This window comes from Astyanax mexicanus, chromosome 8 (assembly GCF_023375975.1).
Source record: "Astyanax mexicanus isolate ESR-SI-001 chromosome 8, AstMex3_surface, whole genome shotgun sequence".
NCBI classification, from domain to species: Eukaryota; Metazoa; Chordata; class Actinopteri; order Characiformes; family Acestrorhamphidae; genus Astyanax; species Astyanax mexicanus.
In genome coordinates, this window is record NC_064415.1 from 26,380,482 (window position 1) to 26,400,020 (window position 19,539).

General features: G+C 38.4%; 1 protein-coding gene across 3 annotated transcripts in view; it reads left to right on the top strand.

Annotated features, from left to right (window-relative positions):
• The window catches only part of rap1gds1 (RAP1, GTP-GDP dissociation stimulator 1), a 70,081-nt gene that overhangs the window by 19,529 nt on the left and 31,013 nt on the right, over window positions 1-19,539 (top strand). For 2 of the 3 annotated variants that reach the window (XM_007239789.4, XM_007239788.4), the window contains exons 4-5: window positions 7,259-7,384; window positions 16,345-16,491. In XM_007239789.4, coding sequence (XP_007239851.1) covers window positions 7,259-7,384; window positions 16,345-16,491 — 273 coding nt within the window. The remainder of the gene's footprint in view (window positions 1-7,258; window positions 7,385-16,344; window positions 16,492-19,539) is intronic. The other variant, XM_007239790.4, reaches the window with a different exon arrangement.

Below are 19,539 nucleotides of genomic sequence, written 5' to 3' on the forward strand. Positions count from 1 at the left end.
GCCAAACCTATCAAATCTAAACATCAATTACATAAGACCATTCCAAAAATAGCTAAGAGTTTCTTGATAGCATCACATTATTTAAAGATCAATTATTATAATTAATGATTGATTGTTGTTCAATTATTTAAATTAATGACGGACACAGCATTTTCTTTTCTTTTTTTTGTACAAGCTGCTTGAGTTGCTGGAGTTCGCTCAGTGTTTGAGCTCTCCTCCATGTTACTTTTCCCATACACACTGTGGGAAACGTGTTGACAAAATAAAAAAGGTATGAACTTGATAGATAAATAAATAAGTAGCTCACATGAGCTATATTATGACTGATAGAGAGTCTGAGAATTTGATTTTAAGTAAACAACTGTTATTTGAGATACGGAGAAACATTATTGACCCTTATTAGTAGTGATGCTAACTGTAATGGATTAACATGTGCGATGCAAATTATTTTTAATACATTAATCATCTTACCCATTTCTCCTGCCATATTTCATTTTTGTTTTTCACAAAGCCGGGTTACATATTGCCAGTTTTAGTAGTATTTAGTGATTTATTTGCAGATTTTCAGAGGTTTAAAAAGTAGATTACTATTTATTTACATTGAAATGTGGATTATTTATGGATATTCTCTGTGTTCCAAACATATTTGAATAGAAATTAAATCCCCCTGAGATTGTCTTACATTAATTGTTTTATTTTACATTTAAGATCATCATCATTAAACCTTTCAGATGTAATATGTATTTTTTTAATTAGTCCCCTACTAGTCTGGATAGATACACAAACCTATTTCTGGGATTCTGGAAGTACCACAGTAAGAAGCATTGTCTCCAAATATAAAAAACCTTGAACTGTGGCAAATTTATTCCAGAAATTCCTTTCTTCACAAGTATGTTTAAGATATCAGTTATCAGCATTGACCCACAATTCTCATTTCAATGCGTCAAGCCTGGTTTCGACCTGAAAGAAAAGTTCACGGTTCGGCAGACCAAATTTTGGCTCACAGTGCGTGTGATGTGAACAATTACAATGTGCTTGTGATTTTAATAATAAATAATTTGTTATTTTTAGCTATTTTTACAGATTGAGAATGCACTAAACTGTGGGTGTCAAAGTGGGTTCTTTTCAGACCACGACACTGCAAAGATTAGCGCTTTCCATCGGCATTCAAGTCACAAGGCAAGGGCTTGATAATTAGCTACTAAGTTGAATCATATGCGTTAAATGAGGAGGAACACTAAAGTATGCAGTGATTTAGCTGTTAGGACTGGCATCTGATTTATGTGCCGTAAAGGACTAGGGCTGGGGCGACGCGTCGACATAATCGACGTCATCGATTACAAAAATACATCGATTTGCATAACGTGCGTCGGCGCGTCGTAAACATGGCGGCGCCTGTGGAGAGCATTAGAGGTTAGATCGGGCCCAAAAATTCCAACTGGCTGTTTTCGGGCTGTTTGAATGAGCGAAATATGATCAGAATTATGTTAATTAACACGGTAACATAGAAGCATAGAACTATTATTTAATTAAAATGATTTTTAAGAACAGCTAAACACAGTTCTGCAAGTCAAACGCGGAGAAGTTCACGTGCGAGAGACACAGAGAGAGAGACACAGAGAGAGAGAGAGAGAGAGAGAGAGAGAGAGAGCTACTCACAGGTGAAGGTTCTCTTTGATCTCCTCGTGCTCATATTCTAGTCCAATTCATAAGTCTGCAGCTCCCTCAGTGTTTTCTGCCGTATTTTGCGGCTAGCGCGAGCGCTTACAACTGACACCGCGGACCGCGAGGTGCTGCCGCGTTTGTGCCGAATCCGACTCTCTGCTGAATCTGACTCCCGCTTCGCGGACAGAATCGGCACAACACCCCCGCTGTAGAACTGCGGTAGTGAAAACAGCGCTTATAAATAAATTAGTTTAGTTTCACTTTCAGTTTTCGTTATTTTTTTTTTTTAAATAAAAATATAATTAAAAAACAGACGCCTACATCTCGGACTATTTTCTGGAGCCCGGGTCGGATTTACGGGCGGGCCTCGGGTCATGTCGGGTTCGGACAGAGAATCTAAGCTCTAGAGAGCTTGGACTCCGGAGAGCAATCTCCAGCTACAAAAAAACGCCAGCGGGCATCTAAAGTTTGGGAGCATTTCACGCAAAAGGGCAACAATGTGGTCCTCTGCCATACGTGCAAAAGGAGCACTTGAAGCGCAAACATCCAGGAGCACTATGTCAACAGGGTCACACAGTAAGTTACCGTTTACATCAGGGTCTCCGCGGGTGTCCTTAAAAAGACTTAAGGCTGTCTACCAAAGGTTTTAAACCTGCCACAGGCAGAAATTATACAGTTTTGGTTTATATTTGTGCATGGCATTTCGCAGTTTCCAGAAACAGTAGCATTATTCATAAGTTCAGGTGTTTAGCTAAGCCAGCTGCCTTAAGTTATTTTAGCTAGCGCCGTCGGCGCTGCGGTGTCACACCGTTTTCTGTCACCGTCGGAATTTTGTGACCAGTGCTCACGGTTATGAGCGTTCATTGGCAAAACGGAAGCTTTCTATACCTACACCTTACCCTCAGCCCTAAACTGAACCGTTTTGGCCAGTCGGGGTAAACATTAGAAACGAACACGTTTCGAATCGGCCAGTGCACCGGTCTGCTGAGAACTACTTGCCAGTGGTCACAAAATCTAGCGGTCACAGAAAACAGTGCAACACACGGTTGTGGTGTATGGGAGCTTATCCATTTTTAGCGTTATAGATCTAAACAACGTGCTGTACATGTAAGTGATTATAAGTGTGGGGTTTGGTTTAGTAGGCTTGTGTTGTTGTTGTTGTTGTTGTTGTTGTTATTATATATAAATATAGTAATTTATCGTTTGCTTTAAAACGTAAAATAATTATTTAAATATGTTTCTCAATGAATAGATTAGTCGACTAATCGAAAAAAATAATCGTTAGAATAATCGTTTAAAAAATAATCGTTAGGGACAGCTCTATAAAGGACCTCATCGAACTTTGTGGAAGTCACAGTTCTCTTAAAGTGACATTACACAATTCTTACTGATGTTAAAAAGCTGTTAAACTGCAAAAGTAAACGTTTTTTGTATTATTTATTTCTTCAGATTTTTGTGAAAATCTGCAATATAATGCATTTAGAGGTAGTCATCAAGAAAAAAAACATACCCTTGTTAACTAGCTCTTGACCAGCATAGGCTACGTTTTTTTTCTAAGTGATCAGCAGGTCTTGAGCTGGATTTTTAGAAGTCATAATATTGAAATGTATTAGTTAATGGAGGCATTATCTTCAAGTATAGAAATCCTAAAACTGTTTACCATTTACTAGGGGTGTCACGATTCTCTAAAAAACATTTACAGCAAAGAGGCCTATGTCAGTTTTAGATTAGTCTATGGTCATTCATTGGTTTGATTCACCAAATTTACAATATCTTATTTCAAAAGGTGGGCTTGATATAAGTGATGCAAAGTGATACAAGTGATCTGTAATACACCACATTAGGCACTTATGGTCAAATTTAAATAATTAAATTAAGATATATTTGTAATGCCATCTAGTGGCTTTTTTTGGTAGCAGCAGTGTTCACACAACAAAATAAATAATAAAAAAAATACAGGAACAGTCATGTAAAAAATAATAGAACAATTAGAGCCTTAACAAACTGAACTCTATCCTACTGTAACAGTTAAACATAAAAAATAAGACTTTAAGACTTTTTCGGTCCCTGAGAATGACAAGTTTTTTCCTTTAACAAAGATATATTATTATCTTTATCTGAGAGAAAGATGCGCCTTAAGGTACCAAAACTATTAACATATTTGAGGCTAGACAAAACAACTGTTATTTTTATATTTTCAAGTTTTTCTTTAAGAAGATGGGAATGTCCACATTCTCTGGAGAAAGGGCTGCTCCTTGAGCTACAGTGTGCTGCGCCATTTGGGTGGCGCGCTGTGCCATTTGCGTAGCGTGCTGCGCCATTTGCGTAGGGTGCTGCGCCATTTGCGTAGGGTGCTGCGCCATTTGCGTAGGGTGCTGCGCCATTTGTGTAGCGTGCTGCGCCATTTGCGTAGCGTGCTGCGCCATTTGCGTAGCGCGCTGCGCCATTTGCGTAGCGCGCTGCGCCATTTGCGTAGCGCGCTGCGCCATTTGCGGGAGAGATCGTAGATCCTCTTTTTGACTTCGATGCTCGAGACCATGACATAATTTCGATCGATTTCGATGAAATATCGAATTCGTGACACCCCAAGCATTTACCCATGTTACTGTTAATTTTGTTGCATCACTAATCATGATGTATTGCTAAACCTCTAGTACCACACCCAGGTTCAACTTAAGAAAATAAGTATTTACATCCAGTATGAATCAACCCATCATTCACCCCACTTCATACTGTAGCTGCACGTTCAGTTATTTCATTCTTCACTATCCTGCCAGCCTGCAAATCCCATAAAACTTTAGTTCTGCAGAGTCTGTCTGTTTGGTGCTCTTAGTCTAATTACACAAGTGTTTCTTCAGCCCATGCTTAAGGAGGCTCGCAGGAGGAGAGGTTGAAAGTGAATGCAGTTTGTGAAAGATAAAAAGGTTTAAAATAATGAATGGGCTTTTAGCAGCTTGCAAGGCAGCTAATGACGATAGCCTGCTGCTGTGCCAGGACTTTGGCAGCCTCCTGCTGGCATGTGGCGAACAGCGTTCCAGTGGGAACATCTGTGTTCTGTCCGTTTGAGGTCTTAGCACTTTTGGGGACATTGCTTTTCATAGAGGTGGTGGAATTTTAAAAAGATAAAAATATTATAATTTCTGTCCCACTTTAGAATATCCTTGAAAGCTGGCCAACAAATGTGACAACCTGCATTTTGACGCTTTAGGATGTACCAGATGCATCCTCCCAAAGTTTCTAGTTTGAAGCTCCACACACAGATCTACTGTTGGCTGAGTAGGCTGTTTTTAATTTAGCTTTTTTTTGTAGTTTTGCTTCATGGAAGTTAATAACAAATGTTTGCTAAGGAACAGTGTAGTACAGATATATTATGATTGGAGCAGCAACATGACTGTTAAAAGTAGTAAAAGCATGAGATGTGTAGTTTATGAGCATCTGTAACTGCTGTAAGTTTGCAGTTTTTGATGTTTTCATGGGAGTGGCTTCCCTCATTATGTTTAGCAGCAGCTGTGATTTTGACAGGAACATAGTCAGGAACTTGCTGTAGCATAGCTGATATTAATAAACAGACTGTTCCAATTATTTCACCAACAACTTTTTGTAAGGTACTGAAAGTTCTGTTGGTTTTTTTTTAATGGTTTCACCATCTTTTAGTGAGAGCCGTCATTATGATTTTGCCTCTGGACACTGCCTCAAAAGTTAAAATTAAAGAAAACAATGAAACAGGATTAAAAAAGCAAACATTTACAATCATTTTGTTCACAGGCTCATGAACACTTTTATTGCATATTTGACTAATAAGCAGATTTATGACCAGGTGTAGCCTGTTTACTGTATATTTTACACTACAAAGCACACTTAAAATCCTTAAATCTTCCCAAAAATTGTCAGTGAGTCTTATTATCCTGTACGCCTTATGTATGAATTGTACCAGTTAGGTTGTAAGCTCTGCACGACAGTTAAAAAGCTCTGCGTGACAGTAGCTGAGCTCCGTGGTACAGTTAAAAAGCTCCGCGCAACAGTTAAAAAGCTCAGCACGACAGTAGCTGCACCTGCAAAAAATAGATTTTTTTGAAAATGAGAATCGAATCGTTAAATGTTAGAAACGCGATTCGAGCTCGAATCGATTTTTTCCTGCACCCCTACGCTCTGCTGAAGTACAGCTTTATACAGGAGTTTGGTTCAGTTTAGTTTTCCAACAGTATTAGCATTAGCCGCTAACCGCGCTGAGCACTAGCTCGTTGGACCTTCAAAGATGATTATTATCGGCCTGTAGCCTGCTGCTAACCCCGGTTAGCACTGGTGGTGCAGCATTAGCATTGGTGGCTAACCACGCTTATCGCTAGCTCTTTTGCTGTTTAGATATGAGTGTATTGGACTGTAGTTTGCGCTTTTACCGTGTTATAACAAGCTACATGGGACAGACTGCTAGCTAATATCACCCTGGCTTACCACAACACCCAGGGTTCCTCAGTGTACATTGTACATTAGCCGCTAACTGCGGCTAGCATTAGTAAAAATCTGCAAATCTAAGCTTACTGTAAGCAAATGAAAGCGCTTTACTCACCCAAATAAACAGTTTTCAGGAGGGAAATCTGTGTAGATTAACATCCAGCACTCGTTTGACTTTAAAATATATATATATATATATATTTTTTTTTTTAAGAATTACAGTTTTGTTTACTTAAATTACCTTAGCTCTATTAGAAGAAACCATGACAACGCTTCTGTTTCTTACTAGTGTTGCATAGTGTGCCTTATAATCTGGTGCGCCTTGTGTATGAAAATAGACCAGAAAATAGACGTTTATTGACAGTGCGCCTTCAAATTCGGTGCACCTTATAGTGCGAAAAATACAGTACTTTTAATTTCTTGACAAATTAAGGACATGAAAGGTCTGGAATTTCATCTGTTGAGTGCATTTTGTGTTATGGCAACAAAAACAATGACCAAGTAACTGTTTGTGTGGCTTTCAGCTTCATTAGCATCCAGCTCATTTTGGGGATGCCAAATTTTTATTACAAAATTAAAAAATAATCCTGTATTAAATGTGGGCAAGAAATCTAATTTTAGGTTTTTAATGTTTAGTTTTTGAAGTAATTTTAATGTGAATGCAGTCACAAATGCTTGAAATCTCGGCACAGATAAGGCATTAAATTAAATAATTAAAAACACTCATATATTTTTTAATTTATTGTCATAATGTTCTAGAAGAAAAAAGGAAATTTCCAAATATGTCGAAATACTTATGGACCTGAGTGTCCTGCTGGCCTCTCTTAGTTAAACACAGAACATGGTAAACAACCAGTTTGTGCACAAAAAGGGGTTTTAAATTTTTTTTCTTCATTTATAAATTTCCTTGAAAGTAGTTTGAAGTCTTTGCATGGTTTGCAAATATACAGTTGAGTGTATTATGTAATGAAACAAAAACAATTTTTTTATACAGTTAAATATCAAAACAAGCTGTAGATTACTTGATTACTAAAATTTACAAGTAATTGCGGTAAATAATGAATGCCCTATTATGAGTTAACACTTGTCAGTTTTAATATGAGTAAAAAGAGATTTAAAAGATCTCTGTCTCTTTTCTCAGAGTTCATGCGCAGCCCCTGTGTTGAGGCGGGGCTCATACCCCCTCTGGTTCAGCTGCTCAACTGCAAGGACCAGGAGGTGCTGCTTCAGACGGGCAGAGCTTTGGGCAACATCTGCTACGACAGCCGTAAGTACCCTCCCCCAACCCCCACTTCACCCATACCTACTGCTGACCTGTCTGAAAGGAGCCATTTTAGAGCCTATAGGGAAACTATAAAGAGGATTAGTGGAGAATTGCTTTAGAGTTACAGCAGTGTTCTTTGGTAACATGGAAAATAAAGCTCATGCCTTGGTCTTTTTATGACTCATTATTACAGTCTGTCTTTTAGAAGCACAGCACATAACTCCATCTCACCCACTCACTTACCTTAGCCTAATTGCTTTGTTACTATGGAGTATCTAATGGATTTGATTTTGTGTGAATTTGAAGCACAGAAACAATATCAGCCTGCTGTTTATTACTTTGTTAGGGCTGTGCTTTTTTAAGTAATTATCGTCATTCCCTGCATGATAATTTGACTGCTTTTATGGTAACTTGTTGTAATGTGATTAGTTGATGTTTTATTATAAGATATAAGGCATTTTACCACCTTCTGAAATCTGTGTTCTACTGTAATGGCTTATTATAAGAATAGTACAGTATATGTCATGATAACTATTTTTGGAAAAGAGAATAATAGCAAAATAATAAAATAATCATGGAGAAATACTTATTTTAGGAGCACTCTTTAAACTAATGTAATAATAATATAATAGCATAATAATGCATCTATACCCCTTAAAAGAACAATCAACTTTTTATTTAAGTACATTCAGACTTTCACAGTGGTGTGAAAAAGTTGGGCTATCCTTAGCATTATCTAAGGCATTAACTTACAGTGAGCCTTTTACAGCGCTGTTGAGGAATTTTGGCTTCAGTCTTTTTTACAGAATTCTTGTAATTCGGCCACATTGGAGGGTGTCTGAGCATGAACTGAATTTTTAAGGTCATGCCACAACTTTTCAATAGGATTCAGGTCAGGACATTCACTAGGCCACTGTACCGTGGAGCTTAGCTAATGTCGCGTTGAGCTTTTTAACTGTACAGCGAAGCTACTGTCGCGCGGAGCTCATACAGTCTCATGGAGCTCACCTACTGTCCTGCTGTTAAAAAGCTCCACACGACAGTAGCTCAGCTCCGTGGTACAGTTAAAAAGCTCCGCACAACAGTAGCTCAGCTCCGCGGTCCAGTTAAAAAGCTCCGCGCGACAGAGGCTGAGCTCCGTGGCCCAGTTAAAAAGCTCTGCGCGACAGTAGCTGAGCACTGCGGCCCAGTTAAAAAGCTCTGTGAGACAGTAGCTAAGCTCCACTGCACAGTTAAAAAGCTCCACGCGACAGTTGGTGAGCTCCGCGATACAGTTAAAAAGCTCCGCACGACAGTAGGTGAGCTCCGCGGCCCAATTAAAAAGCTCCGCATGACAGTAGCTGAGCTCCGCGGCCCAGTTAAAAAGCTCCGCACGACAGTAGCTGAGCTCCGCGCGACAGTAGCTGAGCTCCGCGCGACAGTAGCTGAGCTCCGCGCGACAGTAGCTGAGCTCCGCGCGACAGTAGCTGAGCTCCGCGCGACAGTAGCTGAGCTCCGCGCGACAGTAGCTGAGCTCCGCGGCCCACTTAAAAAGCTCTGTGAGACAGTAGCTTAGCTCCGCTGTACAGTTAAAAAGCTCCACACGACAGTAGCTGAGCTCCATGGGACAGTAGGTGAGTGTCACATATATAATGGAGAGATTATATACATTTATTAGCCTTTCTGTCATGTTTAGTATCACAATGCTGGGATATGAATGATGTATGGTAGGAATTCAGTTCAAGTTCATGGAGCAGAAGCTGCGGACCTTACATCCCCTTGTCTGTGATTAGTCTGAAGATTTTTTTGGCCAATCAGTGTAGAATGTCATTTCACCGTGTCATCATTCATGTGCATGAGGTTGAGAGAATCTCAGCTTTATTTGTCGCTTGTCGTAGTGTTATGGCTACAAATCGTGCACTCCTATAGGAAATGAATGCCAGTGTAAACGCAGGGTAAGAGAGGATTGTGATGTGTAAGCTAGGTTAGCTCTACCTCTGCAGTTTAAAACACAAAGGAGGGAATGTGGGAATTTCTGTGGAGGTTTGCTTTTAGGGTATGTAGCTGTGTATAGGCTATGGGGTAGGTTCAACACTGAAGTATAAATTAGCCTTAGGTTACCGACAGCATGATAAAAACTTATAGCTTATATTTAAGTTACCATAATAAAACTAAATTAGTTGGCATGCTACAGCCATACAGAATAAATGAACAAAAAAAAAGGCTGTTGGGTAATATTACCCAATACGCATATTGCAATTGAGTGTATTAGACATTTATTTTAAGCTGTAAATTATAAATCTAAATACATTATATATTCCGTTGTCTTTTCCTTGGTCATGCTTTTTCAGTTAGGCGTGTCAGACCCAATCACGCCATCTGTTGGCTCATTTTTATGATAGAGAAGGACAATAGCCTGTCTCTGTCTGTGGTCGATAACCGGCATCCTGCACTGTAGAGAGCTGAATGATGGAGCAGCTGAACTGGTGCCCAGCTGAGAGTGACCCTGGGCCAGAGCCAACACGTGTCATCATAGTGTCAGCCGGTGCAGACTTGAAAACTCCAGCTGAAATGAAGCTTCGTCAGTGGCTTAGATTGTTGAATATCTTTAACCAGTAAACTTGCATCAGCGTCCTTGGCTATTGTATAGCCTGTGTACAGTTAGTATATTACAGCCTCTCTGCCCTTAGTCTGAGTAGTTCTTTTGTAAGATTGAGAGGAATAATAATAATAAGGCTTCAAGGCTTCCTCCGTTGCAGAAGATTGACAGTGCTAATGCTTGCTCTCTGGAACACGACCAGAAAGGCTGAATATGAAAGCTCTCTCGCTCTTTCTCCTTCTTCATGATTCATGAGTTGTGTTTGTATGGGGATTGTGGGTAGTGGGCAGCTGTCCTAGACTCTGTGTGGGCATGGGTGAGTGAGACCTGGAGCTTTGTTCATGCCAAATGGAGTGACTCACAGCTCACACACAGCTACAGCTATAAACAGGAGAGATTTACCGAGTGCTATGTTACAGTGTGCTCTGCTTCAGTACATGTGCTGTATATAAAGCCTTTGGAATACATATGAAGTGACCATACGTGTAACTGTAGAAATGAAATGTAGAGGTGGAACAATGTTTTGGCTTTCAGAAACCACAAATAATGCTTTGTAATGCAATGTACCTTGAAAAATGCTGCAATATATTTTTTTGGATGTGCGGTAATGCAGATGGATATCTCAATATTTTGTAAACCCAATAAATTACGATTCAGATTTTTTTAAAATATGGGAGCCACAGCAACATAAACTATGTAAAGTTACAGAGAGGGGTGGTCGAGTGCTGATGATCGTAGTGTATAAAAGTCACCAGCACACTGTTGACTCGATGTCTTCTTTGGCATTAACATCAGCACAAAATTGTGTAACTGTATGGCATTGGTTTCCATGGCTGAGCAGCTGCATGCAAACAGTGAAAATGTTTAACTATAACATTTGGTAGAGGAGGGATAATGCACTGGGGTTGTTTTTCAGGCTCTATTTTAGTTAAATAAATTCTTAATATTTCAACCTAGAAAGACATTTCAGCATGGTGGAAACTCTTTTCTGTTCCAACATGACTTAAAGCACAAAGCAAGGTCCATAAAGGCATGGTTGGGTTGGTTGAGTTTGCTGTGGAAGAACTAGACTGGTCCACTGAGCATTTTTTGGGATGAACAATGTCTGACTTCAAAAACGTTTTTTCTGCATGAATGTTCATGCAAGCTCCTGTAGCTATTCCTAAACATTTGTCAATTGTTGACACAGATGTGCAAATGCACACATATATGTAGTCTACTGTAGTCCAACCAATACTGTGAGGAGTTAAGGATAAAGATTTGATTTGAGTTAATGATAAGGTGTGAGGATGATGATGATGATGATGATGATGATGATGATGATGATGATTTCAACATCCTGACCTCACTAATGCTTTTGTCCATTTTGTCACAATCAAATCCTAGCAGCAGTGTTCCAGAATCGAGTAGTAAACCTTTCTCCTGGACAGTGGAGATGGTTACTTAAACAACAACACAATAAAGTCTAGTTATACCCATTCAATAAAAAAAATCATCATAATTTTGTCCATTTAATAAACCTTAGCACCTTGGTTCAGCACAGTTTTACGCAAATATTTCCAGTTACAGGTGTAATCATGCTTTTAATCCCAGAACAATGCTCTTATTACCTTTTAAAAGGCCATTTATAGTCCAGATTATAGGGCTAATTATTGTTGTTTTGCTATTTCCTCAGGTTTTCATTGCTCGACAGACTATAATGCTAACTCAGCTCTCGGTCGGTCTGGATCTCTGATGCGAGACAGCACATGGGTGGGGGCAGGGCTGGTGACGTTACGGTTCCTGCATTATTTAATACTGCAATATATATAAACGTTGCAATGTCACATTTTTCCAAAATCGTGCAGCCATAGATGAAGCAATATATTGTAAAATAATATACTGTGCAGTCCTAGAGAGAATTGTTTTAATGATTTGGAAAACCAAAGACAGATCCATTCATACTTGCTTTAATAAAACTTCTGAAGATAATAATAAAAGTTCTGAAGATTTTCTGTAGATTTTTTTTTTTAGATTCATTGCAATTTGGTTGGATAGTGTCTCTAAAGGCTTCACAGTTTCTGTAATTGTTGTGAGTTTGATGGCTGGTACTGTACAACAATGGCTCATTCCATTTGCTAATGGCCTATCAGCTAAAATCTGGACAGCAGCAAGTAATCAGCAGTCTCTTGCTGATTCCTCTATATTGTTTGTAATTACAAAAGGAAGACGGGAAAACGGGTCCAAAGCCCTGCTCTCTCGAGGTGTCTCTCAGTCTGACAGAACTCTTAATTCCCGCTCTGCTTTCCGGAAGCCCTGCACAGAGCTGGCTCGCTGGCAGAGTTTTCTGTGGAGCTCAGCTGTGATTCATACCTCCCCCACTGCTTTGGCTTTTCTCCCAGCTGGTTTGATAGTGGCTACTAATGCAGTAGTCCAGCCTGGCATAATGCTTGTTGTTGTAAAGGTGAGAATCGCAACCACTGACTTGTCAAATGTACCTTCAATCTCCTGCTTATTAAAAAGATCACAGTTGCATCTCAATAAATGTTTAGACTAGTGTTTCAGGTGTTCAGATGTGCAACAGTGTCAGTCAGGACTGCAGTCTGGCCAGTCCAATATCTATACCCTTTTTCTCCAAAGCCTTCCTTTGTAATGTGTGCAGCACGTGCTTCTGCATTGTCTTGTTGCAAAAGGATTGAATAGAAATTATAAAATCTTGAAGGCAGCATATGTTGCTTGTATGTGGTGGTCTGGAAATGAGGTGTGTTCAGTACAGTTTCTGGCTTATTGCTATTATTGTTGGCAACGGAAACCACAGGAGGGCCACTGTCAGATTTTACCCCTGACTTAGGTCAACATTAGACGTTCATTGCTGTCTTGGCAACACAGATGTGCCAACCGCACTCACCACGCATACAGACCCCCGTTGTTCTAAAATCTCAATGTACTTTTCTACATTAATCGTTTGAATAGCAAAGACTCTTAGAAATATATGTACGCCCATGGGCGTGGCGGTCTGGAAGTGAGGTGTGTTTAGGAAAATCTCTGGCATATTGCTATGTTGGCAACGGAAATTACAAGTGCGCCATTGACTGATTTGACCCCTGATTACAGTCAATGTTAGACGTTAATTGCTATTTTGGCAATGCAGGTGTGCCACACGCAGTCAGCATGCATCACTGCTTTTTCCACACATCCTGTACACAGAGATGCTGCAGTGCACTAACCCAACTTTTAGGTCAGCAATCAACAGTAATTACCTGTTTGCACACCTTCACTGTGTGATTGTGCAGGACAGTGCAGGAAGCAATGCGCCATTAAATTAGCTATGATCCAAAGCCAGAGCAAACCTGGCTCTTAAAGGGAATGGCAAGTGACACGCTGATTGGTTTATTTCTTGTCATGCCCAAAACGCACCATAATACATGCCTTTTGCGCATTTTTAGCCACGCAAGGCATATTTTTTTCGTCCTCCCGATACTAAATATGCTTTTGTTGTTAAATTGCTTTGTTAAATCAATAATCTGTTGGTTGTTCACCACTTGTTTGGTTAGCAGTCACCCTCATGTCTTAGCGACACAGTTAAAGCTCCATTTTAAATAACGTGAATGTGTTTAAATGACTCTTGAGTATCAGAAGTGTGTTTTATCTTTTCGTCGAGTCTGAATCCAGCAGCTTTTCCCCCTTGCGTCCTTCCTCGGCGTGGGTGACGTGTGTCGACTCTGCAGCTGTGGCTTTGAGTGATGACCTGTAATTTGCTGGTGCTGGAGAAAATGAGATGTTTCCTTCCCCCCTAGCAAAGGAAAAGAACAAGAGACGACAGGGGGAGAGTAGAATAGGAGGAGACTGGGGAGGATTAGAGTGAAGCAAAGGTGCAATAGAGCTGATATGACTTAAAGTACATGATGGAGTTAGGAACAAAGCCGGTAATATGATTTTCACTGGAATTGGCAAATACTGTGGTGGAAGGGTCGTTTCTGTTTTCTTTTATTTTCTCTTAGTGAGGAGTAATGTCCTCTCAGGGCTCAGGGCATGCGTCTGTAATTTACAAGATTTTCTGACTTTAACAATGATTTGATTGGATGTCATTTCCTTATGAAATTATTAAATGCATTTAAAAAATCTCACATTTGTCCATTATTTTTTATAATTTTTTTAAAGTTAGAGAGGCCAGACTGAGATGGTTTGGACATGTCCAGAGGAGGGACAGTGGGTATTTTGGCAGAAAAATTTTAGACATGCAGCTGCCAGGAAAAAGACAAAGAGGAAGACCAAAGAGGAGATGTATGGACGCAGTTAAAGAGGACATGGAGGTAGCTGGTGTGAGGAAAGAGGACATAGAAGACAGAGGGAGATGGAGGAAGATGACTCGCTGTGGCAACCCCTGAAAAGGGAAAAGTCGAAAGAAAAAGAAGAAGAAGAAGAAGAAGATTTATTGTATCTATAGCTGAAAATACATTATCCACAAGCTCAGACCATGTATGTCTATAAAATAACAATATTGCATCAACATGTATATTTTTATCTTAGAACTATAACTGCTTATTGCCTTCTAAAATCAGTTTTTAAGCCTGATTATTAACCACTATTATCACATATTAATCTCCTATTGGTCAGTTACAGTTGCGTGAAGATAATTATGTTCTTGTTTATTCACTTGTAATCTGTAATCTTAATTCAGTGTTGATTCAGTCAGTTATTAGTAGGAAGCACTTCTAAGAGCCTGTTTATACCTGGTCTATCTGGATTGCACTCTGCTAATATTTTACCCACATGCATTTACATTAGGTAATAAAATATGTGTCTGATTAGGCAGACTGAAATCTGATTGCTGTGTGGAAGGGAATATGCAAAATAGCTTATTATGCAACAATTGCTGGTATTACTGGTGATTTGCTTGTACTGGAAGCAGCATTTCGCTCAAATGTGTCTTATTTGTATGTGGTTCTTATGTGTATGTGTATGTAGTCGATCTTATCCTGAAACATTCCTGATATTGTAGACGCATTAAGTGACCAAATGTGAACAGACACTAAAAAGCATTCTTTTACACCTGTTTACACCTGGTCACTTCATGCGTATTGAGTATTAAGAGTATATTTGGATTGTATCTGTGAATTTGTATATTCTGTCCCTCACAGCAAGCTGGTTTCTCTCTGACCAGAAATTCATCTGTAAATATACAGCTCTGAAAAAAATAAGAGACCACTTAAAAATGATTTCTTATAATCAAGAGGAAGATGGATGATCACAAACAATCAAACCAAGCTGAACTGCTTGAATTTTTGCACCAGGAGTGGCATAAAATTATTCAAAAGCAGTGTGTAAGACTGGTGGAGGAGAACATGCCAAGATGCATGAAAACTGTGATTAAAAACCAGAGTTATTCCACCAAATATTGATTTACTTTATGAATATGAACTTGTTTTCTTTGCATTATTTGAGGTCTGATGTTCATTTTAATCAAACATATACCTATAAATACCAAAATCATAAAAACTGATTTAGAAACTAAGATGGTCTCTTATTTTTTTCCAGCGCTTTATATTTTGTGATAAAAATCGTCTGATATTAAGTGACCAGGTGTAAACTGGGCCAAATATCACTAGCCAATCTGTGGCAAAAGTTCGACACAGTCAATACAGCAAGTTAAAATCCATTGTATTATATGATTTTATTGTGTGCTAATCAGCATTTTATTCACATTAGATAATAAAACATTTATTTTTCAGAGATTCAGAGCTGATTTTTCCAATAAGTCTGTCGCCCAATGTTCTGCCAGCATGTTCGAGTTGTTGCTTACTGACTTTGGTTTTACAGCTGTGGTGTTAAAGCAGACATATTTTCAGTCCAGTCCTTGTAACTGTTTGTACATTCGACAATGCCTTAAGTCCCCACTGTGCTAAGACTGTAAGTGTAGTTTTGACAGGAGAGGCTCTAGGTGGTCTTTCACACTTCAGGATCGGCCGGGTGTTAGAGTCTGGACGTGACCTGTGCTGGTGTTGTGGCGCTGCAGTCAGCTTTCGCCTGTGGCTCTTTTCATCAGGTCGTGTCAACCTGACAGCAGCTGGCATGCTGAAAAACTGAGAGACACTGAAAGAAATCACTTTCAGTGAGAAGGAACGGGATGTTCTGCAGCTCCTAACAGCATTTTACTTTACAATTTTTCTTCACTGGAGTTTTTAGACAAGGTTTAGAATTCTTAAAAGTTTTTTTCTCTGTTTTACTGATAACAGTGCAATTTTAATTATGATTATTTTTATGAGAATCTGTTATTGTATATGCTTTAATTTATGTTAAATCCTCCCTTTTCTGTCAATTATGATTTGCAGGTTCTTGTCTTTTTGTGTCCTTTGTTGTCTTGTTTATTGTTTATTGTTTTTTACGTGACCTCTTTGTTTTGCAGATGAGGGCAGAAGTGCAGTTGACGCAGCGGGCGGGGCTCAGATAGTAGCAGAGCACATTAAAGCTCTGGCCCAAAACACTGACCCGTCCACCGGGAAGCTCTTGACTGTCTTTTGTGGCATGCTGATGAACTATAGCAATGATAATGGTAATGACCAAACCTAAGAAATGGATTTGGATGTTTTCCTATAGATGTGTTCTGAGATGCTCAATAAACTGCCAGGGATTAATTAGTTTAGATAGTTGAAGCTATTGGTAATTCTGAATTCAGAGGTTTGCGTTGGATTTGTTAACTTTTGTATTTGGCTTTGTTTGTATTTGTATGTTATAAAGTAGGATAAGTAGACGAACTGACAGGTTGTTGAGTATCAATGCTAAAATCTGTAGGGGATCATCCAAATCAAGATCTATGGGGATGAACTTGTTTAAAAGCTGCTGGGTGACTAATGCTCTTCACAATATGCTCTTTATGCTGTGACTGATGGGGAAACTGTTTATTGAAAGTATATGTGAAATCTCGTTAGAATTAGCAAGAAAATAAATCCAAAATTAATGAAAAATAATTTTTCACATAGCTGTCTTAATGAGATGTGTTTTTACTGTTAGATGTCTCAGTTATATAAAAGAAGAGCTCAGTAAATGTAATCTTTAAAGATGCATTCTTAAAAAAATCGAAAAATACTATATCCACCTTATTTACCATGTAAATAAAAAGGGGGGAATAGCCTTATTAATACTCCACATACAGCTCTGGAAAGAAATAAGACACCACGTAAAAAATGGGTTTCTTTGATTTTACCAAATTGAAGACCTCTGGAACATAATCAAGAGAAATATGCGTGATCACAAGCCATCAAACCAAACTGAACTGCTTGAATTTTTGCACCAGGAGTGGCATGAAGTTATCCAAAAGCAGTGTGTAGGACTGGTGGAGGAGAACATGCCAAGATGCATGAAAACTGTGATTAAAAACCAGGGTTATTCCACCAAATATTGATTTCTGAACTTTTTCTTTGCATTATTCGAGATCTGAAAGCTCTGCACCTTTTTTGTTATTTCAGCCCTTTTATTTCATTTTACTGCAAATAAATTCAATTACAATATTTTTATTTGGAATTTGGGAGAAATATTGTCTGTAGTTTATAGAGTAAAACAAAAATTCTCATTTTACTCAAACAAATATCTACAAATAGCAAAATCAGAGAAACTGGTATCTTAATTTCTCCAGAGCCGTAGCTGTCTTAATGAGATGTGATTTTACTGTTAAAAGTCCAAATTCTAAAAAAAGAAGAGCTCATTAAAAATGTGATCTTTAAAGGTGCATTCTTTAAAAATATCTGCAAAAACTATATCCACCTTATTTACCATGTTAAAAAAGAGGGGTGCACTTTTTTTATAGCAAATCCCTAATATGTATTACAGCAACAGGGATAAACATACTAAATGACTAGCATAATATGCTCAGTTTCACAATAATCAGTAGATAACAATAATAATTGAATCAAAGTGGTTTGGAATACGATATAATTTAATACCCACCACTTTCCAAAAAAGAAGACCTGTCTGTGGTTGAAAGTGCTAGATATAACATCTCTACCCATATTTTTTACCATGGTTAACATGGTTCATGGCAGATTTTTTTTTTTTTTCACAAAATGGTAAGATCAGACATATTTGGATTTGGACAGATGTTTTAAAGGCCTTTAACCACAGAGGCAGGCCCTGTTTTTTAAAAGGTGGTGTATAAGTTATATGGTACCCAAACACAGATTTTCTATGTTGTGTTTGAAAGCTAGTTAAGGAGCCTGTTGTAATGTGTGGTTACCACGGTGCATTTACTTTGAGTACAGTACAACCATAAACTATTTGATGTAATATGATTCTAACACAAAGTAGATATGGCAAAATAAGGTGGATAAAGAAGCCAAAGGAACATGGGTAACATCTGCAATTTTCAACTAATAAACTGAAGTTGATTTTAACTGATTTAAAACTGATTGATGGATTTAATCTATCTGAATTCATCTTTAAATAAGCTCCCTTACATGTTCTTAATCTTTTGGTGTGTGTGTGGGGGGGTGTGTGTTGATAAGGAGGATGGCTAAGGATGTGAATTGTTCGGAAGGTGACCGGGAGTCTGTGTTCTTACACTGCATTTATATTGGCCTGGTGCAGCAGTGGTCATGCACACATCCACCCTCCTCAGTTTATATATGGGTGTTATAATGTTATTCCCTTTGAAATTTGAAAGTAAACATCAACGCATAGTTTTTTTCAGTTTAGTTTGCATTTGATTGATTTTTCTAAAATGTTATTATGATTAAAATTGGGTAGGTTTACAATTTGGTGGCTGATATCAATCATAAGCTTTTCCAGTATACTAACATTTAGCCTATTTACTTCCACAAATGCATGGAAATATCTGATAAGTGGATGAAATCATAATGTACTAGATGCAGTTTTAGATGTGGGCATTAGTTATGCTAGCACCATCATCTGTTGCCATTCAGGTTTAATGTAAATGCAGCCCACAATATCACATCTCTCTACTCCCACCTATGCTGCTGCGGTGTTTGGTTCCTATGGCTCAGCTGTGGCCTTTGTCCTTTCCTTACCATTAGAGGTGCCCTTATTTCTGCAAATCATCTCTGTGATTTAATATATATATTAGGATTTAATGTGGTTGTAGATTAGCTAGTCATTTGTGAGGATTGTAAAGGTTGTGATCAAAATCTGCATTGAGAAAAGTAAGTACTTTCTGTGTAGTTCAGGACTACTATTAAAGTTAAATTCTAAAATTAAATATTTTTGCAGTAGGTTTATCAATGGTGAAATATATTCTTTATCTGTGGGTTTCCTTAAGAATCTTTTTTTTTATCTTCTGAACAAAAAGCCAATTTAAACGTTTAGACCAAAATTGATTTTAGTCACAAATTAAGCACAATGTTTTCAAACAACCCAATGCACAATGCATGTTACTCTATTTTTCATACCATTAAAATATTTCATAATATTATCAGTATTATTCTGTGATGACATAGATAACATTTGGAAGATCAGTTAACGATAACTTCTTCTGTCCTTTTGAAACAAGTAAATCCAAACCCCCATATGACTACCATGAATTATGTTGGAGACGGGCCCAATTCATTCAGAAAAAAACAACACTGTGGGCTGATGAAATAATGAAGTAAAA